The following is a 12,869-nucleotide window of genomic DNA, read 5'->3' on the forward strand; positions in this document are numbered from 1 at the left end:
AGACCTAAACTAATACACTAAACGCACAGATGACTTCTTGTTCCTAACGTAACTGACGAAGTGTGCCCAATATTACCTTAGGACATTTTCAACCATTGCCTCAAAAGCAAGCACGCCTAGATAAGTTACGAGAATGTTCCGCCGTGTTGAGCTGTTTGTATAAATTAGTCTACTGCCCGTTAAGGTTACTACGTACCATGCTGCACTTTCAAGTCGTTAAAACTGAAGAAACAACGCTATTGTATGGTATTTCTAATTCCTGCGCCGCACTCGGAGAGAACGTGTACCACTACTCTAGAAAACATGATCATATGTCTTCTCTTTCGCAATACACTCAGAGAGCAAATCACTGGGATTGATGAAAACATTCTAGCTAATGGCAAAAATGTATGTGTATTTTTTTTTTATTATTTACTTACGAAGTACAGTAGGTGATGCGTCTTTGAGCTAGAGGTAAGCACGTGACACGTCATGCTCGGTGCCGCAAGGCACATCGTATTTTTAAACTGAAAACGCTTGTTTAGGCTTCGTGATTTTCTGAGCTTTCTCTGCAGGTCCCACTGATTGGCTCTCTCGGTGCTTTGCGGCAAAGTCGACGCACGGTCTTTTTTTTTTTTTTCTTTTTAGAATGTGTCAGAAAATATTAGCGAGTGTCATCTTCCATCATCGCTCTTCCTTTTCTGACCAGAGCAGAGGCATGCATCGAACGTTCGATGTTCTCGAGGGAGGAGAGTGAGTTATGGCTGGGGGGAAGACAGATATTGCCCCCATCAGCCTTCCACGAGGACAAAGTAACCGGCTATTCGCGTCTCAAGCTCGTTGCTTTCCAACCTGCGGTGAAAACAGGAAGCGCTTTTCTTGCGAGAGTCCCAAGCCCAGGAGCCAAGGCGAAACGTAAAAACACCCGTGACCATGACTCGCGCACAGAGTTTTCTAGGTGTTATCGGCAGTGCTCCAGTGCAGCTGCGGCATCATAATTGTGTTGTATGTATGTTTATAGCACTGGAACGTAGCCAGCTCCAATACACTCTTAGAAAAAAGGGGACCAAAAGGAGGTAACAGACCGCCTTTACCACCCTCCTCCCGGCCAGGGGGGAAGCGCTCCGCTTGTTACCTCCTCAGGCGCAGCGGACACTAGGAATGCGGTGCTACAAGGTGAAGTTCGCCTCGAAGGGGCACCAAAGAGGTAAATATTACCTCCCAGAGGGTGCACGTGTTCGAGCACTGCCAAAGCCTGGGCGCTGCGATTGGCTGTGGAAAGGCGCAAACCAGTTCGCTAATTGGTCTCCTCGTATGACACGTCATTCTTCGCGCATGCGTGGTAGAGCTCTCGCCCGGCCGACCGGGAGCGTCGGCGCCACAGGTCGGCGCCTTCCCCGTCGACGCTCCCGGTCATAACGGCATAACGGTCTTTCTTCTCGAACGTTCGACGGAGGCGTCCCTGCGCAGGAACGTTCCTTGTTGTTCTGTTCGGCTCAGTCTCTTCTTACGAGGTCACTGAGAGCACTGCATTGACTTCAGTCGAAGATCCAAGTCGTGTGCACCGTATGCAGGTAAGGAAATATTCTGCGCGGGCGGCAGTTGGCGTCGGTTATGACCGCCCGGGAAGGCGACCTCCGTCTTCCTTAGACAAAGGCTTGGCGGACATGTTGGCACGTTTGAAGGCGTCGAGCGTTCGATAAAATGTGTGTGTGGCGCGAACGCAGACACGGTTTAGACCATCGAAATTCATAAAGAGCAAGAACAGAAATGACTGTCGCTTGCACTAGCGCATATTTAGAAGGTTGACATTCGCTAACCAGTGGCGTAACCAGCAGTTTTTCCCGGTGTATGTGTGTGCGGGTGGAGGAAGGGGAGAGCGGTGGTTCGGCGAGCCGGGCGACAAGGCGCCTTTTGAATCGGGGGTCGCCTAGGTTTAAGGCGTGAGGGGGTCGGAGGTTTTCTCTTTTTGGGGCCGTTGGTGTGTCGCGTCGGGCGTTAAATTGAGGATCTGATCAAATATTTGAAAATCTCATAAGGTGGTTGGTGTCTTTTTTTTTTCGCAGAGCAGTAGTCGATCAGGCATTCATTGGCGGCACCGGCCAACAGGCGCGATTAATTCTCAACGTCGTTGATATTTGTAAAAGTCAGTATTGAACACTGATTTTTAATAGCAACGTTTTTTTTTGTTTTTTTTTTTAATTTAACGAGGTTTAATAAATAGTTTGGCAAAATGTCACGTTATGAAATACCGAATATAAATGTGTGAGCTAATTATTCGTGTGCTTCATAAACATTAATAGTAGTATATTACGGAATGAGGTCATGAAGGTGTTACCGGCAGCGAGACTAGCAATTATATTGTCTTGGCATTTTCTTTGCGTGTGATCAGGCATTTCTAAAACATCATTCAGTAGGCGAGTTAGATATAACTCAAGTTTGCATTATTTGAAGTTGATTGAATATATTTCTTTCGTCCTGCGGCAACGTTGTAGGGTGATTTCGTCGAGGGTACTGGATGCCTGCTACCTTGGACTCATCTCGTGACAGTTCTTAACACTGTTAACTGCAGGTAAGCGTAGTTCGATATTTTATTCTGATTTTCTAGTTCCCATTTGTGCACTTGAAATGGGGCTCTTGATCTTTATGTTTATTTTGTGTGTGTGCTGTTTGTTCATTTCCGAGAGAAAATTGAGGGTATTTGTAGTAAATAAATTAGGGTAAGACACACAAGGCGCTTGAGTGCGTCTCTTTCGGTGTTCTTTTTTGTGTTTTCGTCCTTGTGCGCTGTTCTTCTCATGTCTAAATAAAACATACATTGAATTTTAATCAGGCAAATCACTTCGGCAGAAATATTTACATATTTGCCGAAGTTCGACATTCGGCAATTAGAAATTATTCGTGCGCTCCGCAATCATTAAAAGTAGTATATTACGGAATAAGGTCATTAAGTTGTTGCCAGCAGAGAGACTAGCAATTATAATCTCGTCATGACTTTTTTTTTTTTTGCGTGTGATTAGGCTTCTTTAAAAGTCTAATCTTTCAGTAGGCGCGTTAGGTATGGCTCAAGTTTGCATTATTTGAAGTTGATTGAATATATTTCTTTCGTCCTGCGGCAACGTTAAGTGCAGGGTGATTTCGTCGAGGTTACTGGATGCCTGCTACCTTGGACAAATCCCGTGACAGTTCTTAATACTGCTTACTGCAGGCAAGCGTAGTTCGATATTTTATTTTGATTTCCTTGTTCCCATTTGTGCACTTGAAATGGGGCTCTTGATCTTTATGTTTATTTTGTGTGTGTGCTGTTCTTCTCATTTCTGAGAGAAAATTGAGGGTATACTTCGAGTAAATAAATTAGCGTAAGACACACAAGGCGCTTGAGTGCGTCTTTTTCGGTGTTCTTTTTTGTGTTTTCGTCCTTGTGTGCTGTTCTTCTCATGTCTAAATAAAACATACATTCAATTTTAAATTTTAATCTGGCAAAGTTCTTCGGCAACAAAATTTACATATTTGTCGAAGTTCAACATTCGGCAGTTAAAAATTATTCGTGCGCTTCGCAAACATTAATAGTAGTATATTATTGAATAAGGTCATTGAGTTATTGTCGGCAGAGAGACTAGAAAGTATATTGTTGTCTTGGCATTTTTCTTTTTTGCGTCTGATCAGGCATTTTTAAAAGCTGATCATTCAGTGGGCGAGTCAGATGGCTCAAGTTTGCATTATTTGAAGTTGATTGAATATATTTCTTTCCTACTGCGTCAACGTTGTAGGGTGATTTCGTCGAGGGTACTGGATGCCTGCTACCTTGGACGCAACTGCAGGTAAGCGTAGTCAGATATATTATTTTGATGTTCTTGTTCCCATTTGGGCGCTTGAAATGAGGTTCTTGATTTTAATATTTTCTTTGTGTGTGTGTGGTGTTCGTTCATTTTCCAGAGAAAATTGAGGGTATACTTCGAGTAAATAAATTAGAGTAGGACACACAAGGCGCTTGAGCGTGCCTTTTTCGGTGTGTTCTTTTTGGGTGTGTTCTTTTTCTTTGTTTTCGTCCTTGGGTACTGTTCTTCTCATGTTTAAATAAAACATACATTCAATTTTAATCTGGCAGAGCACTTCGGCAAAAATATTTGCATATTTGCCGAAGTTCGGCAGCTAGGGTTGGCGGTTATGTGGGTCTGCTGTGGTGCTGAGTAGCTAATGTGGTGTAGCGTTCTGTGGTGTACGTGCTTCCTCTGTCCTTGTCTTAAAGCGCACTCATGTTTTTTCACGTACAATACCAACTCGCCCAACAATCAGCACTTGTATATACTAACCTGCTACAGTAGTTGTACCCCTTTGACTAAGATTTGTTAGTCTTCTAAGTAAATCAGGGTGACAAATTTAAACATGACCGGCGAATACAAAGTGCTTACTAATCTACGATTACCACCAGCCATGTGATAATTTTAGTCAGGGGTGGTTAGTCAACAGTTAAACTAGTCACGTCTGGTAAGTATGGTTGATGCTTTATAATGCTAGAATCAGTGGCCCATCAAATGCTCAAAATGCGTCTTAGAAAAATCTAATATTTCTTCACAGTTTATTTAAATTGGGGATGATATGTTTCAACTTCATATCACATGATTTCCACATTTTTTTGGTTCCAGGCAGGCGGTGCAATCTACCCGGTGGCTGTCAGCTCAAGCCTAAGTAATCCTGAGGCGCCCAGCGATGTGGCAGTGGAGGGAGACCTCGAAGCCGCGTCGCCTGCTGAGGCAGTCCTGGTTGCATTCTGCCTCTACTTCATCTTTGACTACACGTATCATCACCAGTTCAGGCGCAGATTCATTACACTAGAGTACTTAATTGACCTGAAACACTCAAATGTGGAGTCTGGTGCAACGAATTGCTTTCGAACCTAAACGAAATGCCAAAAAGTAGTTTCTCTTTTAATGCCTTTTTATGCAGGTTTAGGAATTTTTTATGTCACTTGTTTAATGCTTTTTTTTTTTGTCTGACATAAGGCAGGATGGTTGATTCTGAGAGTTACAGAAGGTCAATGATATTGCTTTAGAGTCACATTTTTGCAATTTCCGAACTTACAGCTTTTTGCTTTGTGCAGCATTGGCATACTTAATTTATTTCAGTGTACTTCATACTTGGTGCCTCAAAGCATTCGAGGGTTGTGGTTCCATGTTCACACTGATTTGTGCTTGCAAGGTTTAAATACAGCTCATTAGCAGCAGGAGATACAAGCCCTTTCTTCTTTCCACATTGGAAGAGCAAATCCCGGAGTCTGCTTTCCTCTACTCCAGCGTTCATTCCACTACTGTGGATAGGACGGGCATAGTGTACTGCTCTCCTTGAGTTGCAACGTACTAGTCATTGCCAGTCGTGTATTGGTGAAGCTTCGCTATTCCAAGCAGTGTTACAAGCATTCACTGTTATTTTCCGGGTAGACACCGATTGTTTATGTACTTTTTGTGATAATTTTATTGACTGTCGCGAACTAGAGCCCCGAAAGTGTTGTTCCAGATGCCTTTATTGCGCTTAGTGGTTTCATCTTAGAACTTTTATAAGATGTATAGTCATGCCATTGATTTTTATGCCATTTTGTCTGTGACAGCCACAATAAAACATTGTCATTTACTTTCAGAACTAGGCCGTCTTCATCTATTGTAATGCCCACCATTGAAACATGTACTATCACACCCACAAAGGGCCATAGTACCTTGTTTTAGGGGGCAAAAGTGATTCCATCAAGTGTACATTTAACCTGTATTAGGCGGTGAACTGGGCCAGTTGGTTGCTGTATACATGATGGGAAAAACAGCTCGGAAATCGCGGACTACGAAGAACAAACACGACAGGACAGCACTGTCCTGTCGTGTTTGTTCCTCGTAGTGCGCGTTTTCTGAGCAGTTTTCCTCGTCGTGTACATTTAACCCCAAAGTGGATCATAGTTCCCTCCAAAAGGGGGTAAAAGCAGCGCCCTCAATTACGTCGTCTTACCTCTCAAAAGGGTTGAAATTACCCCCTAAAGGAGGCAAAGGCTGACCCTGAAAGGATGCACTTTTAACACCAAAAGGAACTAAGGTTACCTCCAAAAGGAGGCAATGTTGCACCCTATTTAAGGAGGTAAGTTTGCACCCTCGTTGCAGGCGGTAAGGTTACCTCCAAAAGGGGTTGCCCTGTGCGCTCGTCTTTTTCCCCCCTCAAGGAGGGTACTACAGTGCCCTTTTTTTTAAGAGTATGGTGTCTCAACTGTAGATGAGAAATTTAGTCAGTGCATAACAACCGCTAGCCTGGGGTCCTTAACACGAACCACGCAGTGGCGAGACACGACCGCACGCACGCCAGTACGATGCTCATCCAGATCGAAGCGGGCAGGGGTCGGGATTCAGCCCAGGACCCCACGGATCTGCAGCGCGAGTTTTCGCTTTGCGCGCTCCGAGCTGGTGTGCGCTAGCCCACTCGGCCACCGATCCCCCTGTGGGTGCGGCACGTGGATTGATTGATTGGTTGGTTGATTCATTGATTGATTGATTGATTTGAACTTCGTAGCACCCTGCCTATGGTGCCTTGTCTTGAGGCGGGAAGGGGGGGGGGGGGGGGCGGGGCGGGGAGGTAAAGCGTGAATTTGTGATCATGGGTACATGGGCATCGTTATGTGGCCTTAGGCCTGTTTGAAATGGGGTGAATCTTCGCTCCGCAGAGTGAAACCTTATTATTTCTGAGGCATTTGAACATCAGCTCGACGGTCTGTAGCAAAGAGACGTGCAGCGTGATTACGTTACAAAATAAAAAGAAAATACCTCTTAGGGCCTTGATGCTCTATACCAGGGGTGGCCAAACTGCGGCTCGTGAGCCGCATGCGGCTCTTCGCGTGTTAAAGTGCGGCTCGCAGCTCCCTCCCCAGCCCTCCACTCCTCTCCTCCACCTTCCTACCGGTCACATGAGCACTTCCCCAGAAAGATAAATGAAGCGCATTTTAAACCGACAGTCAGGTTGAGGTTTCGTAGTCTTGTGCTACTGCTACCTTACGTACCGTTAGACTGCTTTTGACTCGGGTAGATTGAAAGTGGTTCGAGTTTCGTTTATTGTGCTGGAGAAAAGTTTGCCCACCACCCACGGCTCGTGGAAGTGTCGTAGTTTTGTTTGCGTCTCTTAGGCCGAGTCAGCCTGGCTACCCCTGACATAGTGACTGAAATGATGACACAGTATGATGACATACTGAAATGATGACAAAGTGACTGAAAGTCAAACAGTAGTAGCGGTTATAGAACATAAATCACTTTTCATCTATACACTCACAGTATGGTGTCACCCCGTCTTACAGGTGAAAAAAAATACCTATACTGTGTCTCATCCTACGATGGACTAAAGGCTAACGCCACGGCCGTCAGGTCAATCACGTTCTACGCTACACTATGACATACCTAGCATTGGATTGGGGTGGACGAATAATGCTCCGAATCAAAAAATGCTGCATCATTCCTATAGCTTCGACACTGCAAACAGCCTTTTTTTTTTTTTTGCGATGTCAAATTGTTGAGTCTATTTCGATTTGAACCACTGTCCGCCAATCCCAATCAGTGATTCGAGACGCGGCCACTGATACGTGTATCAAAGCGCAATACGCAATTTCTACGTGAATCGTGATTGGATCTGGCGGTCCGTAGCTTTTGCCTTTAGTCCATCGTAGGGTGAGACGAAGTATAACAAATATGTTTGCATTAAAATATACACAAAGCTGAATTCACTGCATACTACCAAAGAACGCCATTTTCTACATACTGTATTTCTCGCCCACGCTTTTAAACTAAAACGAGCACTGCTTTCCTGATTTCTTCTTTTCTTGGGATTGTTTGTTCATACTCATGGTAATATGCTTACAGTGTTGTCGCATTGGCATACTGATGTAGTAGTGGAGCAACTCTGCATTGTTTCTTCTTTGTGTTCAGCGCATGGAAGCGCTATTGTGCATGTGTCAAGAACACTGTCGATTGTGTCACAGTAAACAGTCTGGTGGCTTTTATTTTCCACGAAAAACTGTTCCGCTTTCTTCGGTAGCTGGAAAAGGTTCCTGCTGAAGTGTATAAGGCCTCCTCTGTTCTTCACGTTTGTCAGTGCTGCGTCAGTAGAAGTGTTCTTGTCGATGCTGAAAGCGGATCGGCATGCAGGGCGGCAAGAAGCGTTTTTTTTTTTTCTCATTTTCACACTCAAAAACCCAGTTACATAATATAGCATGCAGTCCACAGCCTTGGTTTCTTGAGTCTTTTCTGTCCAGACATCTTCGCATCCCAGTTTTCGGCAGAAATTAGACTGTCAAGCTTGGTCTTCACTTGCTCAACGAGATGAGGGGACAAGGGGCTTTTATCGTCCGTTCTGCTCAGGGCTCTCAGATCTTACACGTCAAGACTGTCAAGTAGTTACGTCTCCCCTTCAACTACTCCACGGTTGCCGAACTTCGAAGGCTTCGAAGGTTTCAGGAGAGAGTAAATTCACAAAATGGAAGAAATACGCCGAATTGCCGTTGGGAACGAAGCACGTCTTTCCCATCCTTATAGCATAACTTCTTCTTCGGGTTAAGGCTCAACTTCGTGCTCGATGGTGGCACCTATGATCGACGCAGCACCAAAGCAAAAACGAGGCCAGCCGCTGTCCGCAAACCACCACCATACCACCACACCGCGAAAAAGGTGAGTGCACTACGCCGCCGACACCGTTGCCGCCGAGGAGGAACCTCATAGCGTCATCCGCGGCGACGAACTAAATACTTCTGGTTCGAGGCTAGCTCCGAACACGATCTGGTCGCTCGCTCCCCGCGGTAAGAGCGGCAAGTCATCACCTAAATGTATATCTTCCACCGTGGCCTGACCATCACTCGCCAAGCTCCGCGCGCACGACCCGGCTTCCATAAAATCCTTTCTATCTCATTGAGTGGACGCGTCATTGTCATTTGCTGCCGGCCGCACATCTTCGTAACAATATATTTATTTATTTATTTATTTATTTATTTATTTATTTATTTATTTATTTTTCTTGCAGTGAACAGAAAACCGGCGGATGCGAACTAACTGGTCAAATTCTAAACCCGATTACGATAGTTTCTTCTCATAGAGCTGAGGTATCTTTCAAAACCTGCGCATAGTAGTAGTTGCGCCTAACGCAGGGAATGGTGAGGTCGATCATCTAGAGCAGGGGTGGCCAAGCTGCGGCTCGCGAGCCGGATGCGGCTCTTCGCGTGTTAAAGTGTGGCTCGCGGCACCATCCCCTCTCCCCCCCCCCGCCCCCCCCCCCCCTCCACTCCCCCGCCTCCCTACCGGTCACACGAGCACACGAGCACACGAGCACACGAGCACATCCCCAGAAAGATAAATGGAACGCGTTTCAAATCAAAAGACAGGTTCCGGTTTGGTAGATTTTTGCTACTGCTACCTTACGTACAGTTGGACTGCTTTTGACCTGGATAGATTGAAAGTAGTCCGAGTATTGTGTATTGCTCTAAACAGAAATGTGACCCCCCCCCCCCCGCGGCTCTTGGAAGTTTCGTGGTTTTGTTTGCGGCTCTTAGGCCTGGTCAGCCTGGCCACCCCTGGTATAGAGTATAGTTGTTTGAGAGCTTCTGACGACCTTTCTATGCGTCACGATTACTTAACATTTGTGTTATAAAAAACATTAATTTCTTTTTTTTTTAATTTGGGAAATTTTTTTTTTTTTTGCGATAGCCAATGGTTTTGCTTTTTCAGGGCGTTTGAACATCACGTAATTACCTATTTATATATTTGCGTTTATGACCGCTTTTAACGAGAGAGCAGATTCGCACCCTGCCGTCATCCGTCAAGTATATCCTGGGACATTTTTGACCCGCGTATAACTGGACTGAAAGCTTCGCAGTATTTGTCAGATCAAATCTTCTCACTATCTGTAAAAAAAAAAAAAATTTTCAAGTCCACAGTGAAAAACGTTTGTCTATTAAACAAGCTGAAAATACATGCAATAGTACTTAAAAAACAAGCGAGCTGGTGATGATTCATGGTAATAAAACCCGAGACTCAGGAACACAGAAGGGGATGCAGATTAAAAGTGGTCCCATGCTACGCCATAGATGGCGCCAGCTTGCGTTCTCTCGTCCGCAATCCCAAGCGGTTGTCACATTCACACTAAAACGCAAATGCGGGAACGTATAAAACTCCTGTCATGATTGCGAATGATCGCACCAAGGTGCCTTAAGGCTTGTCTTCCCATATTAGTTTAAAAAACAGTAGAATTTTCACGTCAACTACAAAGTATATATGCAAGAAGCGTATCATGGTTGTGTTAAATATTTTATTCTTCAATGAGACATCAAGATAATAAAGGGCCTGCCCTCCGAAGGAGTATAGCCATAGATGGTTACAGTGGAGCTCAGTTTATAAACAAAATGTATGTGCAGGGTGGTAGTTTTACATGACTTGCAAGCTATTCTGCTCTTTATATACAGTGAATCAGGAAACATATAATGGGTCTACATTCCGCCAAAGATTTTTGCTTGGCTCAAGAACCTGTAAAAGTCAAGTCCACGCCAGGTCCATGCTAGATAAGTGCTAAGAATTGAGCGTTGGCTGCGGATGACCGCAATCTGAGATGACCATTCGTGTCCACCACCTTCACGACGCCGCGTTAGGTGTACTTTCCTCCGGTAAGGTCAAACTCATCTCGGGCGAAATCCTTACCATGGTGCTTTCCAAAACTTCCATCATAGAAGCCACGTAATCTTTAAACAATCGCATCTCTGTCATAAAAGGTCGCGTCTCCCTCTCACGGTCGCCTAGTTGTTTACGGAAGCCATCGACAGCTGTATCGAAGGATCCTTTTACAGCCTCCAATTGCTTCCGTAAATCAGAAACCTGTTCGTTGCACAAGATCTTACATGTGTCCAGTTCTGATCGCAAGGTCTCGATCGTAACGTCCTGTTCTCGAACGCGCAGATGCAACTTTTCGATTTCTCTCTCTTTTTCCCGAAGTAATTCGCGCATTTCATCTTCGAGATTCGCCACTCGCGTGTCCCTCTTGATCGTCTCGACGTCGAAGTTGAGTTCCTGCAGTCTTTCCTTAAAGAGTCTAAATAAGAACGCACTTTCCTCGATGCCCAGTTGGTCGCATAGTGGCTTGTCCCAGGATCCAACCATTCGTTTTTCTTCAGCTGAAGGACAGGATTGAGGTGTCGAGCAGCGATCTGTCTTCTTTCTCTTGATGTCTTCTTCAGAGTGGATCCGCCGCGACTGCGCGGAAGAATGTTCCCCTCCTCCAGGTCGCGCTTCTTCAGAAGCAACAACGACGGCCGAAAAGGGAAGGTTACCTGGACGACGTGGACACTCAAAAGACTGATGCCAGCTGAGATCCTTCTTGGCCACAATGTACTGGCACGACTGGGGACAGGTAACGGGAACCATGTTGCAGGCGGCGTAGTGTTCCCCCCAGTTGTTCGAACACGTCACGAAGGAGCATCCAAATTTCGATCCTGGACATCGAATCGCGGTCTTGATCTGGCAGCAGGCGGCGAGTTCTTTCGATTTTGTTAAGCAGGGGTTGCAAATACAGTGCCGGCAGGTGGTCCGTCTCCATAGCTCGAAGGAGTCTTTGTTGCACGTACCGCAGGGCATCGTTCTCGAGTCTCTTGGCTTTGCTCAGAGGATGCTGCGGAGAGTGATGTCGTTGGAATGACGTTGAGCTTGAACAGTGGTGAAAATCGACCCACGGGTAGATGTAGCATGAAACCAAAGGCAACTCAAAGTCCGCGGTCCGCGCGCTAGTCGACTCGCCTATGCGATAGGCGATAAGTCGGTATCTGTTCACGTGTCAGTCGAGTGCTTCGACCAGACTGGTTGCCAAGTGATGGCCTTGCATCGGGTCTCCAAGAGCGTAAGAAAAATCATCTGTCACAGCGCCGATGAGTGTATAAATTGTTTATTTTAAAAAATGCGTCTCGAAATAAAAGTTTCACTCGAAGTTATGCAGCAGCTATTGTGTCACAACTTTTATAGTTAAAACATTTTAAGTAACGCATCCTTTTGAAATTAACCTTACTTCGTTCGACCTTTCTAGGAGCATGAAATGTGTACCCATTTAGAACTTCGTCCCGACGGCGATTCAGTTTGAGGCAAAAGAGAAAAAGAAAGTATGTTACGTCGAGTGTGTTGCAACGAAGAAGAAAAAAACTATTTCTTTTTAGGCAGATATGTAATTAATAGACATAAAATAAATATAAATGAAAACGTCCCCTTTTTGGTTTCTTGGTTAGGTATTTGCGCAAAGTTGAATTTTAATTGTTTTCTTCTATTAACCAAAAAGAGTGAAATATTTATATAAATTAAGGAGTTCTTATTTATATACTGAAATATTTGAATCATACGCGATTTCCCCGTTGGGTGACTTTCCCTGCCGTCCTCTACGATCATACAATCAATGGGAGCCACAATCACAACTAAACTCGGCTTACAAGAATCCACACAAAAGGCGGGCGAAAAATATCGTCCATGGACGCAAAAAGTGTGGAGGTCGTGAGGTTGTGAGCAAAAGACTGCACAAACAAGGTAGTCATAAGTGCAGCTTGAAATCAAGAAGCAGGAATTTGCGGAGTTGGAAGGTTCGGACACCCGCGTGCCCTGCAGCCCTTCGATGTAGCTGATAATAAATTTAGAATCCTTCTGTGACCACCCAGAAAACCAGTCCCGAAAGGTGATCTCATAACCAATGAAACGCCACCCAGGTTAACGCAACCACACATGACAAAAAAGGGGGGGGGGGGAGGGGGGAGAGGTGGGGGTAAGAAACTGTCTAAACACAGCAGCGTACGGATCTCTCCGGCAAGCGCTAGGCGCTAGGCGCTAGACTGACGGTAGTCGCGGCGTTTTAGTGAGGTGGGG

At 45.2% G+C, this 12,869-nt stretch overlaps 1 protein-coding gene across 1 annotated transcript; it reads right to left on the reverse strand.

The window, feature by feature from the left end:
• Window positions 1-10,273: 10,273 nt before the first annotated feature.
• Window positions 10,274-11,770, reverse strand: LOC8033766. The gene has a single exon (XM_002405874.5). It carries the CDS (start codon window positions 11,604-11,606, stop codon window positions 10,611-10,613), a length of 996 nt encoding a protein of 331 aa, XP_002405918.3. The 5' UTR covers window positions 11,607-11,770; the 3' UTR covers window positions 10,274-10,610.
• Window positions 11,771-12,869: the final 1,099 nt, after the last annotated feature.

The sequence above is a fragment of the Ixodes scapularis genome, unplaced genomic scaffold (assembly GCF_016920785.2).
Source record: "Ixodes scapularis isolate PalLabHiFi unplaced genomic scaffold, ASM1692078v2 PGA_scaffold3__209_contigs__length_174095766, whole genome shotgun sequence".
Classification (NCBI taxonomy): Eukaryota; Metazoa; Arthropoda; class Arachnida; order Ixodida; family Ixodidae; genus Ixodes; species Ixodes scapularis.